The sequence below is a fragment of the Haliotis rubra genome, unplaced genomic scaffold (genome assembly GCF_003918875.1).
Source record: "Haliotis rubra isolate DU_JTF1 unplaced genomic scaffold, ASM391887v1 Scf412, whole genome shotgun sequence".
Lineage (NCBI taxonomy): Eukaryota > Metazoa > Mollusca > Gastropoda > Lepetellida > Haliotidae > Haliotis > Haliotis rubra.
In genome coordinates, this window is record NW_025767094.1 from 152,182 (window position 1) to 178,421 (window position 26,240).

Genomic DNA, 26,240 nt, shown 5'->3' on the forward strand with positions numbered 1-26,240 from the left:
CACATACAGAACGAGAACAATATATATTGAGGGTAAGTAATTAAACTTGGCATTCGCTTACAAATATGTACAGAATGCCTGAATACATTGCGGGCATGAGTTCGGTCGATCCTACTATAGGACCACATGACCGAATGTCTTGACTGGGAGTTATATATATATATTAATATAAGTATTTAAGCAGAGCTACAGATACCTTTTTGGGGTATGTACTCGCTTATACTCATCCCAATTGGGCATCCTAATTTTCCTTTGAGTAACTAAAAAATATCTTACTCAAACTCAATTGGGTATTTTACTATTTCCATTAACTTTAAAAATACAATAAAGTTTAAATGTGAGTGTTTGTTATTTATATTTGATCTGTATTATGAGAAACGATAAGAAAAACTACAAGTTGCCAAGTTCATGTTCTGAAATAGAATGTCCCAATATCATGTTATTTTATTTATCCACCGGTACGCAAGCTAAGATTTGACATTTTTGTGTGTATACATGTAAGATCACATTTATTGAGTATTTACAAAAAAATGTATCGTACTTATTTATGCAAGAGTCTTAATAGGAATTGAATTTTCACATAGATATTTACTTAATTTACGCAGACACGCAGCTTATCTGTACCTCTGATTAAGACATTCGAGTACCAATATAATGTGATATGCGAGACAGGGCCCAGTTTAATGTAACGCTTGTTCTCCGGCGGTACAAGGGTTTGTAACCGGTTTACAAGCAATCTACCAATCACAGCGCGTGTTGCAAACCGGGGTTGGAAATTATCCAGTCGTGTATATTGTACCACAATATACACGACGTCGTGCATATAGACGATTCGATGAACGTGGGGACGTGATCCGTCATTCAGTCAGCTGGGGATGCAATCACTTAGGTCAGGTATGTTTATTAAAAGTTGAACTGTGGCAGTTAGCTGAGGGTAGATTTTCATAAACAGAAAAGCACGATGGACAACCATGTCTTAAAAATGCCATGAATTACAGTACAGTGGAACAATATGATACAGACTAAATTCCATAATTTTACATGGTATATCATGAATGTTTCATCATGTGTATTGTTTTTCAGCTTTTGCGTGTGTTCAAAGTATTAGAAGGGCCCAAATTGGAATACCTCAGTTGTGTCGCAGTATGGGAGATGCTGTGAATGAGGTAAAAGACAAGTAGATATATGTAATGTCAAACACCCAAACTTAGAATACAGTATAAATGTACCATACTAAATGCCCACTGACCAGGTAATCCTGTAGCACTCTTCATAAGATCAACCATTTACATCACAATTGATATTTTCTTGTGTATTTTACCTATATTTCTTGGCATTGATTGTGGTGGAAAAAGCTCCATACACTTTGTGGTACATTTGTTTTGAGTGTTTTTCCAGACCATTACCAATCATGGTTGGTATTCAGTGAAAGCCATGAATGACCCAACATCAAATGCATTGTATTCACTTTGCAAAGTTGTTCCGTGGGCATGCTAGAAACTCATGATTTCAATCCCAGTTCACACTGACCATGTTTCTTGTTTTGTCAGTACCACACACATACATGTTGTTTTCACCATCTTCACCAAAGTGGTAAATGTCTGAGAACTGAATCGCTTTCCTCCACATAAACCTGACACACCATGATCATAACTGGAATACTGGTAGCAGTGGCGTTAAGGCCAACTCACTCACATTCCTATAGTGTTATTCAGAGATAGTTATAATACAGTTCTCAACACAATACGACTTGACTACTTAGAAATATTGAACACAGTACATAGTTCTGAAACATTTAATCCATTACTACATACACCTACCCAGAATAATAAAGAGGGACATGCAAATTAAACTGAAACATGTGAGATGTAAATGTATTTCACAGGAGTGGAAATAACCCATTGCCCGACGTCCGAGTCCAGTGTTTTTTTCTGTCAGGCAAGCAAACTTGTATATCACGCTGTACCGGTGTCCAGTTGACTTTCCAATGTTAATAATGTTGTTTATTTAAAAAAGCAACAAGAAAACGGCCGGTAAAGTAGAAAAATGATCAGGGCAAGTGATTTTACATGTGCCACTGTACCGGAGTACACTAGCAATTTTAAAGTTATTTCCACCCCTGATTTCAGGAAATGTGTCTTAAACACCAAAGTGTTAGAAGTTGAAACTGAATATACTTCCAAGCTCATCCATCTACATATAGGGTAGGGCTGCAATGAATACACTATGTGGCGAATATGATACGTATCATGAATATTGGATAACGAATATCAATAATTATTCCCGAATACAATATTGTAGTTAAGTGATTGATGTACAGTATGGAACGGCCATGTTGACAGTGTTAATTTGTCACAGCAATAACCAGTGATCTCATTACACTCAAATTTGGTATGTAATTGTTATAATCGACAGTATCATGTGCAGTCTTGGCAAACTAACATGACTTGCAATACTGCAATGCTAGTACATGTTCCATTCTTGCATATCTCACTTTGGAAAGGACATAACGGTTCAAGTAAAACATGCTCCCTTAAAGAAATCGTAAATATTCGTTAATATTCGGTTCTAGTGACCACGAATAACGAATTGAATTCATGCAGGGCTACGGTTTGATTCACCGAATATGCGAGTGAATCGTTACAGCCTTAATATAGAGATGTGTAAATATTAAGGCAGGAATAGAGTTTCAAGTGTTGATTTGAAGTTTAATTTTGTTGGAGCATTGTCATGATGAGTTGCCCCCCTTCATTGATCAGTGAATGGGACAGAATGGTTACTCAAGTTGTCTGAAACACTGCAATTTACTGTGCAGAGTTACCCCCCTTAGGTGTACCAGAAACCAAATGTGAAAGTTTATGATACTGTGTTTCAGAGGCCTGTTGAAACCTCCATCAAAAAGAAGCTGGCAGATGCCTTCCAGGTGGGCTTACTTTGTTTGTAAAAGTATACAATGCTGTTCATATTTCTGGCTGTATGTTGAGTTTTGTATGATACAGGACATACGGATAGATCTCTTGCCATCTTAAAGTTGGGTGTCTTTGTCAAACTAAGTGACCATGGCATGCGAGTTGGTAAAAAATCAGGATATTTTTTTATTGTACTTTTTACGTTAATTTTTGCAAATTATGAGGCAGGAGGAATTTTTTACTTCAAACTGGGAATTTTTACTGTTATTTGCACTTATGTCTCAAAGAAGGTGTCGATAAATCCCTGTTGGTTAATTATACTATTTATCCAATGAAGGTTAATGCTGAAAAATTATACTGCTAAGTGCGTTCTGATAATTCTTATTATTATGTTTGAATTTGGTTATTTCAATTTCCCTGATTGTTCTACAGCCAGAAGTCCTGGAGGTCATCAATGAAAGTCACATGCACAATGTTCCCAAAGGTAATAGAATCCTCCACTCAAACATCTGAACCAAATATTTTGTTTGCAATATTGAATGAAAAAGATCACTATGCTGAGACAAGTAAAACACCCTTATGATGATGATTTCGAGATTTTATGTGCTCTCCCTGACATGCATACTTTACACTTAAATGGATTTAAAGGAGAATACAAACGAAAACAAAACTTTTGATATATTGTACATGTTGTAAAGGATATTCTAAAAGTCACATTCCGTGATTAAAATTGAACAAAAAGTTTGTAAAATAGCAATAAAAACACAAAAACGTACTCGTAGTTCCGCCTATTACGGAAACACCCGACAGTTAATGAGCAGAGGGGGTATCACGTGACATGACATCATAAGTGCCTGTGGCTGATGGCTTCCTCTTTGATTTTACATCACAACTTAACAGCGTCCGTGGATTCTGAAGCAGTAAAAGATGTTCCTGATGTCATTTCTGACAATCTTCCTCTGAAGATGACGAAGAAGAATCAAGCAAAATGGAGGCACCGCTTGAGGTCAAAATAAATTTAAAAATAGACCATATCATTTAACAAGATTACTATTTGTCAGCAAAATGTCATACAGTTCCAGCCAGCAAACTCACCCCTATAAATATTTGACCAGTTCCTGAGAATTTTTTTTTTTAAATGTGATTACAGTTCATTTTGTGTCAAATTGGTGACTGTAGGGTGTCTGGGATTTAAAAACAAAATAATTATGCTTCAGACGAGGGAAAATAAAAATTATCTGCTTCAAAAATTACACTGGAATTATTTTCTTGAAGAAAATTAGGATCCTAGGTCTCATTAATAACGTATCAAGTCTCGGTACAAGATCCCAGCCTGGTCGAGCAGAGATAATATTTGCGACGCAGATAAGTTATTCCCGAAAACTGGTGAATTATAAAATACTAGTCAGGACAACGTATGTTTCCCCATTGTTTGGTTATGGAAATAGTTATGGTACTCGGTCATAGCCTTAGAATGACATCTTGTCAGCCAATGAGAATACAGAACAACTTTCACGGCACACACTACTGACAAATAGCGAGTCTGATGCCGACGTGCGTAAATGGACAAAATGGAAAACAATGAAAGCAACAAGTACTTCATGATTTGCCATTGTATTAGGCAATGTTTCGGTTTCCAAATCGAAAAGAACGTTATAGCGAAACATTTTCAAGCTCATGTGAAGTCTCTTACTGATTTTGATAATATATATCTCATGTGTACAAGTCGAACTGCCCCAGCTACAAAATGCCCCAGCAAATTTTGTCATTCATTCTAATTTGTTCAATTTATTTATATGCCGTAAATGCATAGGTTTTGTCAACTATTATGATATTATGTTCTTCATATAAAAGTTATTAGGAAGTAATATTTCTGATAAATGTTTCATTAGTAAACTCATAACTATGTATATACTTATATGTGAAGAACATAATATCAAAGTTGACAAAACTATGCATTTATGGCCTATATTTATTCATTTTAAATAAATTGGGGCATTTTGACTGGGCCAATTTGACCAAATTTGACCAAATTTGCTGGGTCAATTTGTAGCAGGGGCAATCGGACTTGATTTAATTTATGTTAAAAATACCACTGACAGTAAGTTGTTACAGGGAATGATGGAGTATAAATGAATCCCGTGGGTACTTTTCCTTCTTCAGTCTATCTTGGGGATTTCCATACCCCATGCATGCATGTCTCTTTCATATGCGTCCGACTCTGAATGATCGGTGCATTTCTCCTGCCGAAATCTGTCATTTCCCTTTAAAAACAGAAGATATGGTGGTTCTTTCCCGTGTTCGATGATGCCGTGCATCCCCGGCAATGCAATACACCATCGTACCATTTAACAAATCGACAGAAACAACACGATTTGTACTACTGTAGCTCTTGGTCTTTGGCAATATGGCGGACTCCAGGCACATTTGACGTCACGAGCGGAAAGGTCACGTGGTTTCCAGCGAAAATGCATAATGGCTGAAGCTGAGATTTACAGAAACTGTTTTCGCGATTAAAACATTGTTATACATAATTTTTAATTGAAAATTTGGGAATATGTTTCTGATGACTTTATCTTTCACCCAGCAAATTATTGCAATTCACTCGTATTCTCCTATAAAGGGACTGAAATTTCCTTTGTACTTTTAAATTTAAGTTTACTGTTTAATGCAAGTTTGTACTGTTTGTGGCTTCAAATCCCAGATTCACCCTGATTTTGATTCTTGGTTAGTCAGCACCAAGCCTCTACTCCTGGGTTACATCGTCGTGGTAACAGATGCATCCCTTCTGACTTTCTTTCACATTAAGCTTACATATGATATGACTGAAATACTGCTGAAAGTGGTATTTTGCCTACATTCATTTGTAATAACTATTATATCACTGAGATATCTGTAAGAATGCGAAAGTTTGTTGCACATTGAAACCAGTGTTAGACACAGATTCACCGTCTCAATGGTGTAGTGGATTCAGTATCTGCCCATGGAGTGGAAGGTTGGGCATTCAATCCCCTGATTGCATTCAACCAACAGAGTCTATATACTGTACTTCTTGTTTCTCTGCTCAACACCGGGTGTTAAGGGGACTCGTTTGCTATGCAAGTACAATCATCTTGAACCCTTCATTAAACCTATTTTCGTTCTCACTTGTTGCCACTGAGAAGGATGGCCAACTGGGGTAGATTCAAGATGGCATTACCTCCCTTTGATCACGTTATCATCCTCTGCTGCATGATGTAGGTTCTGTTCTTTTTACTGTCAATGTCACCTCTAAATACAATTTTCTGACTTGTTATCTGTATGCAGTGGTACGGTAATATGGTGGTCAAGGTTTTTGCTGTCATGCTAAAGGTCTTGGTTCAATTCCCTACTCATGTCTGCCGTCTGCCGTTGTGATACTGCTGGAGTAGTGCTGAAAGTGGCATAAAACACTCACTCACTCACTCACTCACTCACTCACTCACTCACTCACTCACTCACTTACTCACTCACTCGTTTTAGTCATGCATCTATATTATTTTGTATGTGGTAAGAAGTTGTAATTGAGGCTAGGATGTTCCCTGTTTAACCCAGTGTGTAAGTAACTTTAAGGGTATGTGGGCCACCATGTACAGTTGCATCCTTTTAGAACCAGGATCTGCTTGTCATGGGGTCAAATCCCAGATCCAACACACTTTTGACCTTGGTCTGTCGACAACCACCTGCACCCTGTGTCATGGGTTTTTATTTCTTCCAGTGTTAAAATACTGTTGAATCTTTGCAGGTTCAGAGAGCCATTTCAAAGTTTTGGTTGTATCGGAAAAGTTTTCAAATCAGCCTCTAATTAAGGTAAGGTATTTATGAAAATTATAGTTGTGTGTGTGAAATAGTTGGACTTGTGGACTAGTGGGGGTCTCTGAAATAGTTGGGCCTGTGGACTAGTGGGGGTCTCTGACATAGCTGGGCCTGTGGACTAGTGGGGGTCTCTGAAATAGTTGGGCCTGTGGACTAGTGGGAGTCTCTGAAATAGTTGGGCCTGTAGACTAGTGGATGTCTCTGAAATAGTTGGGCCTGTGGACTAGTGGGTGTCTCTGAAATAGTTGGGCCTGTGGACTAGTGGGGGTCTCTGACATAGCTGGGCCTGTAGACTAGTGGGAGTCTCTGAAATAGTTGGGCCTGTGGACTAGTGGGTGTCTCTGAAATAGTTGGGCCTGTGGACATGTAGGGGTGTCTGAAATAGTTGGGCCTGTGGACATGTAGTGTCTCTGAAATAGTTGGGCCTGTGGACATGTAGGGGTGTCTGAAATAGTTGGGCCTGTGGACATGTAGGGGTGTCTGAAATAGTTGGGCCTGTGGACATGTAGGGGTCTCTGAAATAGTTGGGCCTGTGGACATGTAGGGGCCTCTGAAATAGTAGTAGGGTCTCTGAAATAGCCCTGTGGACATGTAGGGTCTCTGAAATAGTTGGGCCTGTGGACATGTAGGGTCTCTGAAATAGTTGGGCCTGTGGACATGTAGGGGTCTCTGAAATAGTTGGGCCTGTGGACATGTAGGGGTCTCTGAAATAGTTGGGCCTGTGGACATGTAGGGGTGTCTGAAATAGTTGGGCCTGTGGACATGTAGGGTCTCTGAAATAGTTGGGCCTGTGGACATGTAGGCTTCCAAGCCTTTCCCTTTGCCAAGTCACTGGCTTTATGAGCTTACTGCCTAGCCAATTATGTTAATTGTGTTGTTTTCTTTGTTCATTCAGTATACAGTGGAATCTGTCAAGTCCATAATTTGGTTTTCTCCATAATCCGCACTACTCTCTAAGTTCTGACAAAATTGTTCTTAATTTATCATTAAAGCTGTCTTTATATTCCGGATTCTGTCACTTACTGATTATGGACTAACATAACAGTCCCAACAATCAACTTTTATCCCATAGATAAGATGACCACCTTCTACAGACTGTTATTTTTAGGTCCTCAAAATTCGGTTTACCTAGGGTAATATACGGTAACTCATCGTTGCAATGTCTACGGTAACAGTCAAAAGTTGTCTAATCCAGACAAAAGAGTTGGTCCCAGGCCAGTCCATAATAGACAGATTCCACTGTATATACTTCGCCTCCACTACATGTTACATTCCTGCTTGACAAGGATACAAGAATCTGTACCGAAACGTCGCAGTCACGAAATAAAGGAGTTGTTATCCTTAAAATTGGTCGATATTGAATTAGTGGGACCTGTGAAATAGTTGGGCCTTGGCATATTGGAGTCTGTGAAATAGTTGGTCCATGAAATACTTTGGTCGGTGAAATAGTTGGGTTGGTGAAATAGTTGGTCCGTGAAAAATTTGGCTCGGTGAAATAGTATGGAATGTGGACCATTGAGGCCTCTGGGCTGATGGGGTCTATCAACTAATGAAGTGTGTGGGCGTATCGAGTATATGAAGGTCTGTGGACTGATGGGGTCTATCGACTAATGAAGTGTGTGGGCGTATAGGGTATGTGGAGGTCTGTGGACTGATGGGGTCTATCGACTAATGAAGTGTGTGGGCGTATAGAGTATATGAAGGTCTGTGGACTGATGGGAGTCTATCGACTAATGAAGTGTGTGGGCATATAGAGTATGTGGAGGTCTGTGGACTGATGGGGGTCTATCTACTAATGAAGTGTGTGGGCGTATAGAGTATATGAAGGTCTGTGGACTGATGGGGGTCTATCGACTAATGAAGTGTGTGGGACTGATGGGGGTCTGTCGACTAATGAAGTATGTGGGCTGCATGATAGAGTATATGAAAGTCTGTGGACTGATGGGGGTCTATCGACTAATGAAGTGTGTGGACTGATGGGGGTCTATCGACTAATGAAGTGTGTGGGCATATAGAGTATATGTAGGTCTGTGGACTGATGGGGGTCTATCGACTAATGAAGTGTGTGGACTGATGGGGGTCTATCGACTAATGAAGTGTGTGGGCGTATAGAGAATATGTAGGTCTGTGGACTGATGGGGGTCTATCGACTAATGAAGTGTGTGGGCGTATAGAGTATATGAAGGTCTGGACTGATGGGGGTCTATCGACTAATGAAGTGTGTGGACTAATGAGGTCTATGGACTAATGAAGTGTGTGGACTGATGGGGGTCTATCGACTAATGAAGTGTGTGGACTGATGGGGGTCTATCGACTAATGAAGTGTGTGGGTGTATAGAGTATATGAAGGTCTGTGGACTGATGGGGGTCTATCGACTAATGAAGTGTGTGGACTGATGGGGGACTATCGACTAATGAAGTGTGTGGGCGTATAGAGTATTTGAAGGTCTGTGGACTGATGGGGTCTATCGACTAATGAAGTGTGTGGCAATGCATATAGAGTATATGTAGGTCTGTGGACTGATGGGGGTCTATCGACTAATGAAGTGTGTGGACTGATGGGGGTCTATCGACTATTGAAGTGTGTGGGCGTATAGAGAATATGTAGGTCTGTGGACTGATGGGGGTCTATCGACTAATGAAGTGTGTGGGCGTATAGAGAATATGAAGGTCTGGACTGATGGGGGCCTATCGACTAATGAAGTGTGTGGACTGATGGGGGTCTATCGACTAATGAAGTGTGTGGGTGTATAGAGTATATGAAGGTCTGTGGACTGATGGGGGTCTATGGACTAATGAAGTGTGTGGACTGATGGGGGTCTATCGACTAATGAAGTGTGTGGGCGTATAGAGTATTTGAAGGTCTGTGGACTGATGGGGTCTATCGACTTATGAAAGGTGTGGGTGTATAGAGTATGTGGAGGTCTGTGGACTGATGGGGGTCTATCGACTAATGAAGTGTGTGGACTGATGGGGGTCTATCGACTAATGAAGTGTGTGGGCGTATAGAGTATATGTAGGTCTGTGGACTGATGGGGGTCTATCGACTAATGAAGTGTGTGGACTGATGGGGGTCTATCGACTATTGAAGTGTGTGGGCGTATAGAGAATATGTAGGTCTGTGGACTGATGGGGGTCTATCGACTAATGAAGTGTGTGGGCGATAGAGTATATGAAGGTCTGGACTGATGGGGGCCTATCGACTAATGAAGTGTGTGGACTGATGGGGGGTCTAGAGAAGTATGTAAGGTCTGGACTGATGGGGGCTATCGACTAATGAAGTGTGTGGACTGATGGGGGTCTATCGACTAATGAAGTGTGTGGACTAGTGAGGTCTATGGACTAATGAAGTGTGTGGACTGATGGGGGTCTATCGACTAATGAAGTGTGTGGGCGTATAGAGTATATGAAGGTCTGTGGACTGATGGGGGTCTATCGACTAATGAAGTGTGTGGACTGATGGGGGTCTATCGACTAATGAAGTGTGTGGGTGTATAGAGTATATGAAGGTCTGTGGACTGATGGGGGTCTATCGACTAATGAAGTGTGTGGACTGATGGGGGTCTATCGACTAATGAAGTGTGTGGGCGTATAGAGTATTTGAAGGTCTGTGGACTGATGGGGTCTATCGACTTATGAAAGGTGTGGGCGTATAGAGTATGTGGAGGTCTGTGGACTGATGGGGGTCTATTGACTAATGAAGTGTGTGGACTGATGGGGGTCTATCGACTAATGAAGTGTGTGGGCGTATAGAGTATATGTAGGTCTGTGGACTGATGGGGGTCTATCGACTAATAAAGTGTGTGGACTGATGGGGGTCTATCGACTAATGAAGTGTGTGGGCGTATAGAGTATATGAAGGTCTGTGAACTGATGGGGGTCTATCGACCAGTCTAATGAGGTCTGTGGACGAGTAGGTCATGTTGAGTTCTGTGGACATAATTGTTGTGAGTGATAATCCTTCCCATGTGTTATAGAGACATCGTATGGTGAATGATACCCTACAGCAGGAACTGAAGACCCAGATTCATGCTCTCTCTATTCTTGTGAGTAAAAGGAATATCTGTATTAATGTGAATTAATGTATTTTAGAAATAGTTTTAAAGGTTATTGTATCAGAGAATATGTATGGATATAATACACTGTTACCTGCAGTCTGAAGCTATTACCTCTTAGTGAAAGTCTTCAACTTTGTAATGTGTGCAATTGTTTATAGTTCACAATCTTTTGTTCTATTCAATTTTTCATGGCCTGTCTGAATGATGGCACAATTGATACTGAATCACAGAAATCTCAAATTATACAGAATGTAAAGGGAAATATGAAACAAGTGTTGGAAGTTAATTTGAGTAAAATATCTTGGCTTACCCAGGTGACCTGAAACAAAGTGTCATGTTATGATGTTACAGCATTGTCAGTTTAAATTCAACCATGCTTATCATGGTGTAATATGATGCAAATTGTCAGGAAAGTTGATCAAAATGTCTGTTGAGCATGAATATCACACAGATAGGGGTCAAGGTCTGACCATCAGCTGTGATCACCTTACCTGAGATTGGATGTACTGATGTAGCTGTGATGTTTGGTCCATGACTTGACATGAAGTACACTTGCACCTATATTTCAGGCCAAGACTCCTGAACAGTGGAATACCTCAGAACAGAAGATAGGTCAGTCTCCACCTTGCCGTGGTGGGGCAGGGCTCTGATACCCCAGGGTGCAGCGTGTGGTGAGATGGACTGGCTTGTGATGCTGTTCAGTCAAATGGGTACTAGATAAACAGACAATGGCCGTCGTGGCAGACCTGATGTCAGATTTCTTCAGTTTCCCTTCTAACATGTGTACGGAGAGCATGGATACTGATGCTACGATAATAAATTAGATTGGAAGTCTTAAAGCTGTGCATCAATGTGTATGTTCAATAAACTTAAGATGAAATAATTTAGAAATTAAGACCACTGCTATACAAGTTGTCTAGATGAGGGTGTGAATGCAATGGATGATCACTGTGGTACATGAACTGGAATGTTGAATAAATTGGGAGACAGGCTGAATGCTTCCATTGCAGAAGATGGCTTAGAGGAATTCTGTGTAGTGCTCTGCAAGCATGGCAGATGCAGTGCTTTCCTTGTCTGCTGTGCAAATATTTGGAAAGATGTTTGCCTACTTTCTCGAACAAACTATTCATTGGGTGGAAGCCTATTATGAACATGAGTCAGTGAATGTAGAATTGGAAATGTGAATAAAGTGTGAATATCTTTGTTCTTTGTAAGTTCATGTGTTCTTTTAAAGACAGATTGAGGCGGTGGGGTAGCCTTGTGGTTAAAGCGTCCACTCGTCACGCTGAAGACCTGTGTTCGATTCCTCACATGTGACAAGCCCATTTCTGGTGTCCCCCGCCATGATATTGTCGGAATATTGCTAAAAGCGGCATAAAACCATACTCACTCACTCACTGACAGAATAATGGATCCTTCCCTTCTATAACTGACAATAACAAAAGGGGTCCACTGTGGGAATCCTGTACCAGAAAACGTCCCCAGCAGCATAAGCTGGTGGTAAGAAGCAACTGAGTGGAACATCTAATTCAGGCTCAGTGAATTATTTCGTAGCATGTCATCGCATCCCAATTGTGTGGACCAGTGCTCTCAATATCAACCCAGGTAATAGCCTCCAGGGAAATGTCCATTGCTTTGTTCTTGTAAGTGCTGCCTCTTCTTGATGCATGCTTAATGTGAGGATTGTATGGTCTAGAAGCCTAAGTTATGGTAATATTTTATCTGATAACTGGATGGATTAATTATTTAACTATGGTTTTAATTGACCTATTTTCATCAAAACAGTTTTGATTTAAACATTGTAGACAATAATATTAAATATATGCTCATCAAAAAAATATTTTGGTATGGTCAAAGGTCAATTTTAATACAAACTGCATTTGATTAGAAATATATGAGTTAAACTTTACAAATTGAAGGTAATTATACCCAAATTATGTTTTTCAAATTCAGCTATATCATTTGAAGATCATATATATGTTTGATGGCACTGTATGCATGAAGAACCATTACAGTGAGTGAGTTAAGTTTTACGCCCGCACTCAGCAATATTTCAGCTATATTGCGGCGGTCTGTAAGTAATCGAGTCTGGACCAGACAATCCAGTGATCAGCAGCATGAGCATCGATCTGTGCAATTGGGAACCGATGAGATGTTTCAACCAAGCCAGCAAGCCTGACCACCCGATCCCGTTAGTCGCCTCTTACGACAAGCCTGGGTTACTGAAGGTTCATTCTAACCCGGACCTTCAAGGGGAAGAACCATTACAAGGAAACAAAAGTTGGTACTTTGTATTTAGATCAGCAAAATATTAGATAATTTCAGCTCCATGCTTTTACAAAGTATCAACAGTACCAAATATGTCGAAGATACTGTTGGGCTATCATACAAATATCTGTTTATTGACAGTCTGGCAGAAACAACAATTCAACTGATGTCAGAAGGAGATGTTTTTGATGTGTCAATATTGTTTATATTTCTGTCACTTCACGCTCCATTGCACTGCACTGACATGCTGTAAAACCCTAAAGCTGATGGATAATAATATGACATTCTAATGGAAGGTTTGTATAGGTGACATTTTGTCATCATGGTGTGCAAGTTGTTGGTTTTCTTGATTTATTTTACACCAGCAAACATTGATACATTGTAAAAGATATTACACACTGATCAGAAAGGCTATTGTGTCGGATACCAAACACATCAGAAAGACTGTTTGTATCCTGCAACCAAATATACATACCCCTCATATACCTCTGAAATGCTTAACCATACAGTATTTTTAATACTTTCCTTTTGATTGTAATGGGTTATGTAATTTCCTATTCTTTTCTAAGTTTACTTGGGTTCGAAATATAAATATTTCTTTAGGTGGGGAAACATTTGTAAATTAAAAAAATGTTTTCATGGCTTAAAAACTTTTACATCACTACGGATATCAAGGGTATGTATTTGAACTCTTCATATGTTCCTGTTACCAGTACTAAAACAAAACAGAAAAACTCGGTTCACATATTGTTATTCACATATGCTGAAACCTTTGAAATCAAGGCTCATACCAATGAGGGCCTGGCTAAGCAAAACACTGATATGCAAGCGGACAGGTTTCCGTGAGGGCACCAGCTTCATCACTTGACTCCAACTCATTGTCACTTCTTAAGACAAATGTGAGTGTGAGAAAAGGGCTACAGATGTTACAAATGTGCCATTCACATTGGGGTTTGATAGTTGTTCAGGTTGTTCAATATGTTATTACTCTCTTCTGGTTTATTGGGTGTTGATGATAGCATCCTACAGTTTTCACCAACAAGGAGAAGAAGATATCAACAAGACACCCATCTTCATTTGAAGTGTGCTTGCGGAAAAGGTTAGCACAGTTTGCCTACCTTTAGTACCCGTTACAAACACACACAAAATCAAGTCACCAGAAGAAACTGGGAGCTTTTGGTACAAACAAAAATAAATCACTTCATTCGCTACTTCTGTGTTAGTGAGAACATAATTACTTTATCCTGCTTAGATGGATTCCATCTTGAATAGTCCCAGCCCAAAGAAATGTAGCAAGAACCAAACAAACTCAAACATATGCCATAAAAAGACTACACAACCGTGTAAGTTGAATATTAGATCGTATAACACAAGTTGTCTAATGTGGAAGAAATTCAGAAATAAGGTATGGTTTTGAAAAAACCAAGAAGCATATCCGGGGAATGTTTCGATCTATAATTACAAGATCCTGCCACGTTATACAAAGCGTAAGTCTCTTAAAATTGGACATTCTGATAGAAATAGATAACTCCGTTCATACTGAATTAGCCCCAGTGAGCTCGGAGATTCAGAACCAGTGGGAGTCTAGACTGGCTTCATTTTTGCATTGCATTGTAGAAAGGGTGTGGTGAAAAGTCGGGAGTAGGAGACAGACTACTGGCATGTCTAAGGTCCCAGCGATATAGAGCGAATGTGGTTCTTACAAGGAAGGAAACGTATTTAAAAACAACAAATCTCCTAGTAATATTAGCATTCGTATTTTTGAAAATAAATATATAGATCTGGGCAAGCATAAGATTTCCTGAATTTAAAACGCTCTGCTGATCACAGCTGGTGGCTTCATAATGTCTGTTGGAACATCTAGGTGAGGTCTGTCAATGGTTTAGGACTGACGTTTTATTGTTGACGTTCATCAACTGATGAAGATAGTAATTGACGTGAACCAGTTCCATGATTCGCTAACTATTGCCAGTTCATTAACTCTCTGCTTGAATGACAACGTAGTCATGCGACACACTGAAGTCGGGAAATGAACAACAGTTGGTCTGTTAGCATTCATCTAGGCGAGGTCACCCATTACTGTTTTTAGGATTGACGTTTTATTGTTGACGTTCAACAACTGATGAAGGTAGTGATTAATGTGACCCAATTCAATGATGCGCAAACTATTGTCAATTTATTTACTCTCTGCTTGACTGACAACGTAGTCATGCGACATGCTGATATCGGGATATGAACAACAGTTGGTCTTTTATCTAGGCGAGGTCACCCACTACTGTCAATATGTATATACGATTTCAATGTTTTCCGCGCGAAATCTAATTCTAAAGCATCTGACTCGTCTGCCAACATCTATTCCAACTTTTGTGTGTGTATTGAATAGCTGATGTTGACTAAATGTAACTTGACAATTCCCTCTCTGAGGTATGAACAGACCAGCTGATATTGGCGACATACATTGTGTTGTCTAATAGCATTTGGAATGTACTACAATCCATATCATGAGAATGACTATGCATATATTCATTAACCATTCTCACAGGTATGTGAGGATACGTAAAACAATATGGGTCAAAATTGATCTTCAGTAACCCCTGTGATCGGGTGGTCGTTCTCACTTACTTGTTTGATGCATGCCATCGTATCCCACTTGCTAAGATCGATGCTCATATAGTGACGTGACCATGGTATGTTTAACTCCGCTATGTATATCATTAGATTTTACTAAAACTGAGGCATGCTTGTTTTTGTGAACGTTATAGTAGAGGAAACACGTGGACCTTCTTCAGCTTCATCTGTGCATGTAAAAGTCAATGCACAGGAAGGTGTAGCTGTACAAGTTTGAACCTGTTGTGTACTTCAATGTGGATGTGGACTTGAAACATGTTTCCGTGATCTTGGCATTGTTGACATTGACTAACATGTCAACTGGAAATACATTATGTTGCTTGCATTATGATGACATGATTGACTCATCAAAGAAAGACATCTGGAATAATCGAATTATACATTCAAGAGCTTTCTGTTATGTTGTGTGATTTTAATGATAGTCCAACCGTATCTTCGACACATTTGGTGTCTTTGATACTATGTAAAGCACGGAATCGTTACTGTTGAACAGACATTATGTAATATTTTGCTAATCTAAATACAAAGTACTAACTCATGTTTCCTTGTAATGGTTTTGCATGCATACAGTGCCAACCAAACGTATATATGATCTTCAAATGATATAGCTGAATTAGTAAAACATAATGTTGGTAAAATTACCTTGAATTTGTAAAGTTTAACTCATGTTTTTCTCATCAAATGCACTTTCTATCAAACTTGACCTTTGAACGTACCAAAATATATAGCATATATATACAATATTATTGTCCACAATTTTAAATCACAATCTGAGCATTCCAAAGCTACTATTTTGACGAAAATCTGTCAATCCAAACCAGAGTTATTAAATTGAATCTTCTTGTTATCGGTTAAAATATTACCATAACTGATATGACATGTTGCACCTTAAAAGGGCCCCTGCACGCTAGTCACGTATGGTAGCTGATGACAACAGGCTTGAAATCAAAGCTTAATCATTCCTGATTGTGAAGAATCACATTCCTTTCGGTTGCCAGAACTTCACCACATTTTCACCATTTTGGGGGACTGGCTTCTAGACCAGTATGCTACATAGCACTGGTTCCTTTTAGGCATATGTTCGCACCTGATCGTGCTGAAACCCTTTCTTTCTACAATATGTATACACCTTATCACACACAGACACACTAAGAACATGTGCACATTGTTATACTGGAATATCAACACATGTATGTATGTTAAAATTAGCATTTAGAGTTTACCATCAGAGGTTTGAAGGCTTTTCACGTCTATTACAATATTTTTGTATAATAAAACTAACTTTTCTTTCTTGTTTCCTAAATAATGTTACTAAAAAGAATACTAAAAATAATATTACTATATCATTTTTACCAATTTTCAAGTTGGGGATATTTAGGCATGCATTCCATTTTGTAATAATAAATTGTTGGAACTTGTCCTGGTTTTACATCATATTCTATCAATGTTCATGGAATGCTGGATGATGTGGCCTATATGGCAGTTGAGGATGGCATCCAATTGTATCATTGTTGATGTAATATGTGGTGATGTGGCAAAACATGATGACATCATATAGTATCATTGTTAATGTAATGCATAGAAAATAGATAATGTACACACAGCATAAAACAAAAACATTGTACAGACCAAGGATAAGCAATGACGAATCACAAACATTATACAGGTCATGGTCAGCTAAAAGTACCCTCCTACATTATTTATGTGACAGAACCCGTGAAGATCCGGGTTAGAATTGTTAATCAGTAACTCATGCTTGTCGTAAGAGGCGACTAACGGGATTGAGTTGTCAGATTCGCTGACTTGGTTGACACATGTCATCAGTTCCCATTTGAGTAGATTGATGCTCATGCTGTTGATCACTGGATTGTTTGGTCTAGACTCGATTATTTACAGACCGACGCCATATAGCTGGAATATTGTTGGGTGCGGCGTAAAACTAAACCCACTCACTCATAAATGTGACAGAGCGGTATGTTTGTGTTCTCTTAAGTGACAAGTATCCATGCCGTAATTAAGAAACCATTAATTCATTTAGCCATCTCGCGTAACATGGTGTAACAGATTTATAGTTACTGCATGCAGCTGTAGTCCATTTGATGTGCCACAGAGGCATAACCCTGTCCCAAGTGTACATACACATACATGTATGAACTTCATGTCAGACTGACAAGGTAATATAACCATCAAGTTGATAGCCCCAATTAAATCAATTCAGCGAATGGTCTCAATAACTTCGTGAACATCAAGTGTTTAAGTTTATATTAATATGACTAGATACTGACAACTACCATGGCGTTTAACTGCATGTTCAGTTTCTGTATAAAGTAAAATCAATAAACACTGTAGCTCACCTTACTGTGGTTTATCTATCCTATTTTGAAATATATCCTGTCAATATATAAAGCTCATAACAGTGTGTGAATATGGTTTTACGTCGCACTTCGGACTATTCAACCAATCTAGGACATCTGGATTTTGCTTCACACATTTCCCAATGTGGAGAATCAAACCGGATCTTCCAAGTGACGAGCGAACGCCTCGACCACTGAGCTACCCCGCCGCCCTTTTTTACCATTGAGAAAATGTTAATAATAAGAAAAACAACCTATGGAGTGATTGGCAACTAGAAAAACTAATTATGAAAGGGCAAGGTAAACTGTGTGCCAAATATATTCATTCACATTTATGAAATTTATAAATCATAAAAGGACTGCAATTGAAATTTGCCAACTGATTTTACGCTTGATTCTTGATGCTTATTGCTTTTAACTTCAATCGCATTCTCAGAGATTTTGCTTTTTGGCTAAATGCCCAGAAACACTTCAGATTTCCCCATCAACCACTAACTGTTTCATTTAACTATACGAAGAACATTTAATACAAATTTTTCAGTTACGGAAAAAACCCAAGTACCTTTGGCAGTCAAGACTGCTACCAACGTATCGGTCATACAACTACAAGTGACGTCTTTTTGGTTAATACCAACCTTCGTGGGTTATAAATTATTGAAAACATCGGGAACAACCTCATGACAATTGGGATTGCGGCTGAAACACTGCAATGATGCGTATCACCACACGAAGACGTGATATTTGCCAAAACTGTTCTTGGTAGGAAAAGAACGAGTAATCCGGGTCCTGATGACAAACGTTTTAAAGGAGTACGAAACATTCATGGCTGCCATCAAACATGAGAGTATACTTTCTTTTGTACGGCCGATGAAAACAGTGGACAAAACGATTATACCCCTGTACTATAACAACTATAACAGCGCAACACATGGTTTGAACAGTTGATGGGTGTGTGTGCGTGCTTGCGTGAGTGCGCGCGCGCGTTTGTGAACATACAAGTGAAAAAAATAACTAACATAGTTTATCGGGGATATTTGCCTGTATTCAAATTCAAATCCAAATTATGGGGATCAGAAACGTTAATCGACATCATGCATCTCTATAAGCAGTATGAATATGATATAAATGCAAGTATAACATACACATATACATGGTCAATAACAGTTGCATTATAACGGCAATAAATATGATATGTCGAACATATTTTGACTTTCCTCTTATTGAGTACACATAAAATACCAATGTGATAATGAAGGCATTAGAATGTAATAATGAAAGTGAACGGTGAACATTGGTTGGTTGGTTGTTTAACGTCGCACTCAGCAATATTCCAGTTATATGGCGGCGGTCTGTAAATAATCGAGTCTGGACCAGACAATCCAGTGATCAACAGCATGACCATCGTTCTACACAATTGTGATACGATGACATGTGTCAACCAAGTCAGCGAGCCTGACCACCCGATCCTGTTAGTCGCCTCTTACGACAAGCGTGGGTTACTGAAGAGCAAGTCTAACCCTGATCTTCTCGGGTCCGGTGAACATTGTAATGGCGATGATAGTAGCAATGGTGAAGAATAAACATTTGTTTAACAACGCCCAGTCAACAGAAAAAGACATAATCGTATAATGCTGATCATCATTTTGCAGGCATTAATAAACAGATACAGAGGAACGCATGTTTCAGTGTTTGCGTGCGTTTGTGTTCGTTCGTTCGTTCCTGCGTGCGTGCGTGCGTGCGTGCGTGTGGCTTAAGGTCACACTCAGCAATATTCCAGCTATATGAACGCGGTCCCTAGATACCCGAGTCTGGACCAGACAATCCAGTGATCAACAGCATGAGCATCGATCTGCGCAATTGGGATACGATGACGTGTGTCAACCAAGTCAGCGAGTCTGACCACCCGATCCCGTTAGTCGCCTCTTACGACAAGCATGGGTTACTGAAGATCAATTCTTACCTGGATCTTCACAGGTTTTATGAAAGGTAAGCGCAGTACAAGGCCAGGGCTGTATCTAAATAGTTGTGGGTTACGTGTCTGATATTGCAACCCACATCTATCTACACTGCTCGCATTGGACTGCGCTTATCTTTGATAAGTGCTGGTGACCACTTTTCTCAGACGCTGCAGTTTACTGTTAAGAGATGGATCCCTCATGTCATTTAGATCCGATGTGATGAAGTGTTCGAATCCCATTTTTACCCTGATTGTCAGTCTTAGTTTGTTAGCGTTTTTGTGGGTTGTCTCCCGCTTTGAGCTGCCACATTCTGACACATCTAACATAGTATTCAAAGCATGTTGAACCAACACACTCAGTACTATATTTTAGCGACCTGCTTCAGTTCGTTGTTGCAGACTTAAATTTCACGATCTTTCGATAGATCCAATGGAGCTTGAACATTGTTGCCTGGTTTCACCAGTATCAACAGTATTTCTAGTGCTATGGAATTTGCAAAGACAATTGTTTTCGTGGTAATGACGGTGGACAGCCTAGTGTATGGCTGCACACTGAGGACATGATTCCATTCGATTATCGCCGATATATCGGTGGCTGGAAGATTATCCAAGGAACAATAACCTCACTCACTCACTCACCCACTCAGATCCCCCCACCCACTGTTGATACTGGATAATTACTTTCCCTAGATAAATGCCTCTTTCAATCCTTTCTTCCAGAACATATCTTTTAACATAAATCGTAAAGGCGACTAACATGTAATAGCATCAAGATGGTAGACTAGATAACCACTTTGGCAAGAGATTATGTCTCACATTGTTTATGTCTGAACATTCTTGTGCTTCCTTCCTTTGACACCCTGTGGTAATCACTCGCCAGTAGTTTCTGACAATCCCTATGTATCCCTGGTAACACGCTTGATCATTGACTTGAGCTCCCCGTACCTCGCAAAGGCACCGAGACTCTTGGAAGAGGCGTACTCGTCCTTCAGCTTCAGGATGACTTTGACCTGGCGTCTCTTGTGGATGAAGTCTTCAGTGAGACGTGTATTGGACATATGTTTCAGATCTGAAACAGAAAATAAGCACTGAAAATAAAACACAGGCCTAGAACAGATTATGTGCCTGATCCCGAGAGTCCCGGAACAGGCTCAACCAAACCCAAAAGTACCAGAATCTCTACTTTACCGAGAAAGTGTAATCCCAAATATAACATGTGTTACACTTGACCAACTCCCAAACCCATTGTGTATCTGTAACAGATTAGAACTTCGTAATGTTCAGATTTGGATGTGACTCCCAACATTCCGTTTCACCATTTCATACTTCCCTGAAAAATATATTTGTCTATTTCCTTTCACAGTAAGCAGACATGATGATATCAATAATATCCCAATTCTGGATACGTTGTACACGAGCGTTAGGTAAGAATCTTACAACCAACTGTAAGATAAATGATATATGACAGGGTGCGGTAGCCTGGTGCATCACATCCTATACCCGCACCATCTTAGCATCTAACTGATCTGGGCGGTGGGGTGGCCTAATAGTTAAAGCGTTGGCTCGTCACGCCGAAGACCCGGGTTCGAATCCCCACATGGGTACAATGTGTGAAGCCATTTCTGGTGCCCCCTGCCGTGATGTAGCTGGAATATTGCTAAAAGCGTCGTAAAACCAAACTCAGTCAGTCAGTCTAACTGATCTAAGACCTAAGCCTACACCTGTTTATTTGTCATCATTCACTTGATGCGAAGTTAAAGTAATAACGGGCATAATTAGTGATAACACCCCCCAGACAAAGGTTCCTTACTCGTGTCTGGGGTAATTACTCAACCGTGAAAATTGTGGTCTGCTCTTATAAATGTATTACGTGTTATGCAATAGGCAGGTTGAAGCGCAGCAAGATAGGAAATCCAAACTCCTCGATCAAAGGATGAACCTATACAATACATTGATTAATTAGTGTTACTGTTATCTGTGGATTTCTCAAACGTTGGAGTTGATGAATGTAGGTTTTATATACATTTTATAAATGACACGTGACATGGAACACGTTTCACTGTCAGCTGCAGATGGATGTGGATATTGATGGAGACATTCCTACAACTTGGTAACTGTCTGATATTATTGATCCATGAACTTACATCAACTGAAGATGGATGGGATATTGTCACTTTAAATGATTATCCATGGATTCATTTATCCAACAATGCATCTGCCTGATGTTGTTGATTTTATGTCGGTTGTAATTTATGGTACTTTGTTTTCTTTCGATTGTTGTGGTATTGAACAGAATCAATCTGCTTCATTTACGTTATCGGTGGGAATTTCTTCGATGCCAGACAGATAAAACTAAGTAGTTATTTTCAGTGTCTTTTCGTTGTAGGTATGTATGTTTAAATATTGAAGCTGGACCAGACAATCCACTGATCAACAGCACGAGCAACGATCTACAGAGTGAGTGAGTGAGTCGCTTTTAGCAATATTCCACCAATGTCATGGGCTTGAGCTTCAAACGTTGTATCAATGTGGGGAGTCGAACGACCGACCACTTTAACCACGAGGGTACCCGCCATCCAGAGGCCATAATTACTTGTATGGGCAGGGTTGCAGCCCATGAGCAGGATATTTTGTGTATCTGTGTAAAATATTTAGGTTTCAAGGACGCAACCCAGGTTTTATTTCCAGCGTTATATTTACCTGGTTTTGATGTGTCCTTTTCTTCGTCGTCACCGTCATCGTCGTTATCTTTCGACATTTTCAAAATGGCTGCCTTGATCATCGATTTGAGCTGCCCATACCGGAAGAGAGGGGTCACGCCCTTCGATTGATCGTATCGCTCTCCAAGCTGCTTTTTTATCTTCTCATATCTCTCCAGCTCATCCATCTTCTTCAGCACTTTCTCATCCATGGTTGAAATGTATCTGAAAGTGGATTCGTAACGTATTTCTGTACTTTTTAAACCCTCTCTTCCCCCCTACTCTCTCCCTCCCTTTTTCTCCCACTTATAATAAATTATATAACATATACTTTAAAATGTCATCAACAAATAATTACGTATGTAATTTATTTCAAACTTTGCCGAATTTACAATCTGCATAATGTGTATTGCCATGTCAGTATTAGAACTGATGAGTCATGAGTTAATGCTGTCTGCGCATGTCAGCCAGACACAGGTTGTAGTCAATAAGCAGACTAACTCTCAGTCTCAGAATATATATAATTTTGGTGGTAACAAAAAAACACATTTAAGATGGGAGATTCAACTTGAACCTGGGGAAATCTAGACTTGCTTCATTTAGGGGTTTAGTATTGCAGGGAGGGCAAGGCAGTAGGGCAAATAATGTGGTTCAGGGACTGTGAGACAGACTACATTGCAGGGAGGGCTAGGCAGTAGGGAAAATAATGTGGTTTGGGGACTCTGAGACAGACTACATTGCAGGGAGGGCTAGGCAGTAGGGAAAATAATGTGGTTCGGGGACTGTGAGACAGACTTGTCAATCAGCTGCACCTGTGGTTATCAACCATACACTGTAGGGTCAAATGTCATGTAGGGACAATGACAAAAGCAATCAAGCTGCTATATAAGTAGGTTATGGTGGTAGTAAACATGGTGTTGAATATTTGCACCGGACCAAGGAGGTCTTCTAAGCAAGGACGTTATATACATACTGCGGGGCTGTTCCAATCAGGCACGCTACAGTATGTAGTCCACGTTTCACATTGTTCCTGTTCCCGACCAAGGTTGAGATAAGGCCGGATGACACATTTTACTGCTATAATATCGTGGACTTATAAAGTGAGGAAATGTCGATATTTTTTTATACATATAATAAATTATAATGTTATGCTGACGATCCAGCATTAATAGACACGTGCTGAACGACACAGCATTGGTTATTGCGTTAATATTAATAGGAGAGCGGCCTACCTGTCAGTTGCATACGCGTGTTGGAATAAAGTGGGCAGAGTAATTGTTAATGTAATCATTAAGGAATATATGACCAGATCAAAACGGGGGAAACCTTTCAAACGTCTAGACAAACAAAATCATCAAAGTGGTACTAATCATACCGACTCTTATTAATTATGATATTGTAAACCATCATGTGACTAAATAAAACAAGGTAATACTTATCAACAAAGGGTAAACAGGTAAACCATCAACATGATACCAATCAGCACAATATAAATCACTAAAAGACAACTAAGCTATCCAAAACTTATTTATCCAGACACGGTCCATCATGGAACTGTCACTGATCCAAACAAGGTAAATCACCAAAATTTTAAATATGAAATCAGGGTAAATCACCAAAACGTTACTATCCAGACACGGTAAATCACCAAAACGTTACTATCCAGACACAGTAAATCACCAAAACGTTACTATCCAGACACAGTAAAGCACCAAAACGTTACTATCCAGACACAGTAAAGCACCAAAACGTTACTATCCAGACACGGTAAATAACCAAAACGTTACTATCCAGACACGGTAAATCACCAAAATGTTAATTACTATCCAGACACGGTAAATCACCAAAACGTTACTATCCAGACACAGTAAATAACCAAAACGTTACTATCCAGACACAGTAAATCACCAAAACGTTACTATCCAGACACAGTAAAGCACCAAAACGTTACTATCCAGACACGGTAAATCACCAAAACGTTACTATCCAGACACGGTAAAGCACCAAAACGTTACTATCCAGACACGGTAAATCACCAAAACGTTACTATCCAGACACAGTAAATCACCAAAACGTTACTATCCAGACACAGTAAAGCACCAAAACGTTACTATCCAGACACGGTAAATCACCAAAATGTTAATTACTATCCAGACACGGTAAATCACCAAAATGTTACTATCCAGCCACGGTAAATCACCAAAATGTTACTATCCAGCCACGGTAAATCACCAAAACGTTACTAGTCCAGAAAAGGTAAATCACAAAACGTTACAAATCATGTCAAGATGAATCAATACAAGGTGACTGAACCACGTACCAGATTACAAATCTAGTGTAATTGTAAATCACTATCTACTTATAGGTACTAGTATTAAACATGCCCAGCACATGTTGTGTTGATGTAACCATACGGATGTAGTCTATTATTAGCCATTCACTAGTACGTGACTCCCAGCGACCAGGACACACTGTCATGGTGTCTGGAGCTCGAGGAGACAAAGTATGGCGTATTGTAACAGTTACAAACTACATAGTCACGTTCCCAAAACATGCACAACCCACCTGAGCAAGACTTGTCTGTGGTACAGATTCACTATAAACAAGAAAACACTTCAGCAGGATGTACAATATAGTAAAATACGTACCTGTTGTACAAACCCTACAGTGACCGACGAAGTCGCCTTAGTCACGTGACCAAATTCATTTGGTTCAACTTGTTTAAAAAATTTAAATGTCGCAAGCTTAGTGTGTAGATGACGATATGTTGCTAATACATTCACTCTTGTAATATATAACCCGAATCCACTGTAATGTAAACGTACCTCGTTATAAGACACCCCTACATACATAGATGTGTAGTCCGCGCCTGTTCACTATGTGCGTGTGTCAGGACGGTAAAGGTTTGAATAGGGAAATAGTTTCGAAGTTGATAAAGAACCAGGAAGGAGATCGAGTTACTGACGACATGCTTCCCGACTGTATGTTCACTACCGCCTGACAAATAGCTTGGGGCTGTAATTATAACTGCTTTAATACCTGGTCAGGTCGTCGAGCAATGATTATTGCAGGCAACGGATTATACTGCACTTAACTTTGTATAGCCTTTTTGACAATACTCACAACATGGTTTCTTTAATTCAAATGTGTTTGTTTGTTGTTTAACGCCGCACTCGGCAATATTCCAACTATATGGCGGCGGTCTGTAACTTATCGACCCTGGACGACACAATCCAGTGATCGACAGCATGAGCATCTATCTACGCAGTTGGGATACGATGACAACCATGTCAGCGAAGCTGACCACCCGATCCCTTCAGTCGCCGCTTAGTCAGCCTCGGTTGCTGAAGACCCATTCTAACCCGGATGTTCACGTGTTGCAAAAGAAAGAATATGTAAGACTAATACATACAATGACGGACAAATGGCAATCAGAGATAAGTATTTTTTAATTTTTTTGGGTTATATGATATTGGTATAGCGCCAATATCCAGCTCAGCTCAGCTGCTCAAAGGCAGTTTGTTTTTCCCTCT

General features: G+C 39.7%; 2 protein-coding genes across 7 annotated transcripts; one reads left to right on the plus strand and one right to left on the minus strand.

Annotated features, from left to right (window-relative positions):
- The first annotated feature begins 795 nt into the window (after positions 1–795).
- LOC124288137 (DNA-binding transcriptional regulator BolA-like) lies at positions 796–12,004 on the plus strand. 2 transcript variants are annotated; one of them, XM_046724703.1, is made up of 7 exons: positions 796–894; positions 1,084–1,166; positions 2,876–2,923; positions 3,342–3,393; positions 6,673–6,737; positions 10,721–10,789; positions 11,371–12,004. In XM_046724703.1, the coding sequence occupies exons 1-7, from the start codon at positions 876–878 to the stop codon at positions 11,449–11,451; spliced, it is 417 nt and encodes a 138-aa protein (XP_046580659.1). In that variant the 5' UTR covers positions 796–875; the 3' UTR covers positions 11,452–12,004. The 2 variants fall into 2 exon arrangements, with proteins under 2 accessions (XP_046580659.1, XP_046580660.1); XM_046724704.1 differs by having other exon boundaries at positions 802–889.
- A 7,067-nt stretch (positions 12,005–19,071) lies between these two features.
- On the minus strand, positions 19,072–25,610 carry LOC124288141. 5 transcript variants are annotated; one of them, XR_006901391.1, is made up of 4 exons: positions 25,273–25,462; positions 22,709–22,932; positions 20,791–21,077; positions 19,072–19,828 (listed from the first exon to the last, which is right to left on the minus strand). XR_006901391.1 is itself a non-coding variant. In XM_046724713.1 (3 exons), exons 2-3 carry the CDS (start codon positions 22,917–22,919, stop codon positions 20,905–20,907), a joined length of 384 nt encoding a protein of 127 aa, XP_046580669.1. In that variant the 5' UTR covers positions 22,920–22,932; positions 25,533–25,610; the 3' UTR covers positions 20,283–20,904. The 5 variants fall into 5 exon arrangements, 4 of the variants coding, with proteins under 4 accessions (XP_046580669.1, XP_046580667.1, XP_046580666.1 ...); XM_046724713.1 differs by lacking the exons at positions 19,072–19,828; positions 25,273–25,462 and adding an exon at positions 25,533–25,610 and having other exon boundaries at positions 20,283–21,077; XM_046724711.1 differs by lacking the exon at positions 19,072–19,828 and having other exon boundaries at positions 20,283–21,077; positions 25,356–25,463.
- Positions 25,611–26,240: the final 630 nt, after the last annotated feature.

What these genes read in the sequence shown, in the direction of transcription:
- LOC124288137 (XM_046724703.1), top strand. An exon ending in AGCTGGCAGATGCCTTCCAG is followed by an intron (nt 2,924 to 3,341) that starts GTGGGCTTACTT and finishes ATTGTTCTACAG; the next exon opens with CCAGAAGTCCTGGAGGTCAT. An exon ending in TTCATGCTCTCTCTATTCTT is followed by an intron (nt 10,790 to 11,370) that starts GTGAGTAAAAGG and finishes CCTATATTTCAG; the next exon opens with GCCAAGACTCCTGAACAGTG.
- LOC124288141 (XM_046724713.1), bottom strand. Translation starts at nt 22,919, where the DNA reads ATGGATGAGAAAGTGCTGAAGAAGATGGATGAGCTGGAGAGATATGAG. An exon ending in AAAGGACACATCAAAACCAG is followed by an intron (nt 21,078 to 22,708) that starts GTAAATATAACG and finishes TTTCTGTTTCAG; the next exon opens with ATCTGAAACATATGTCCAAT.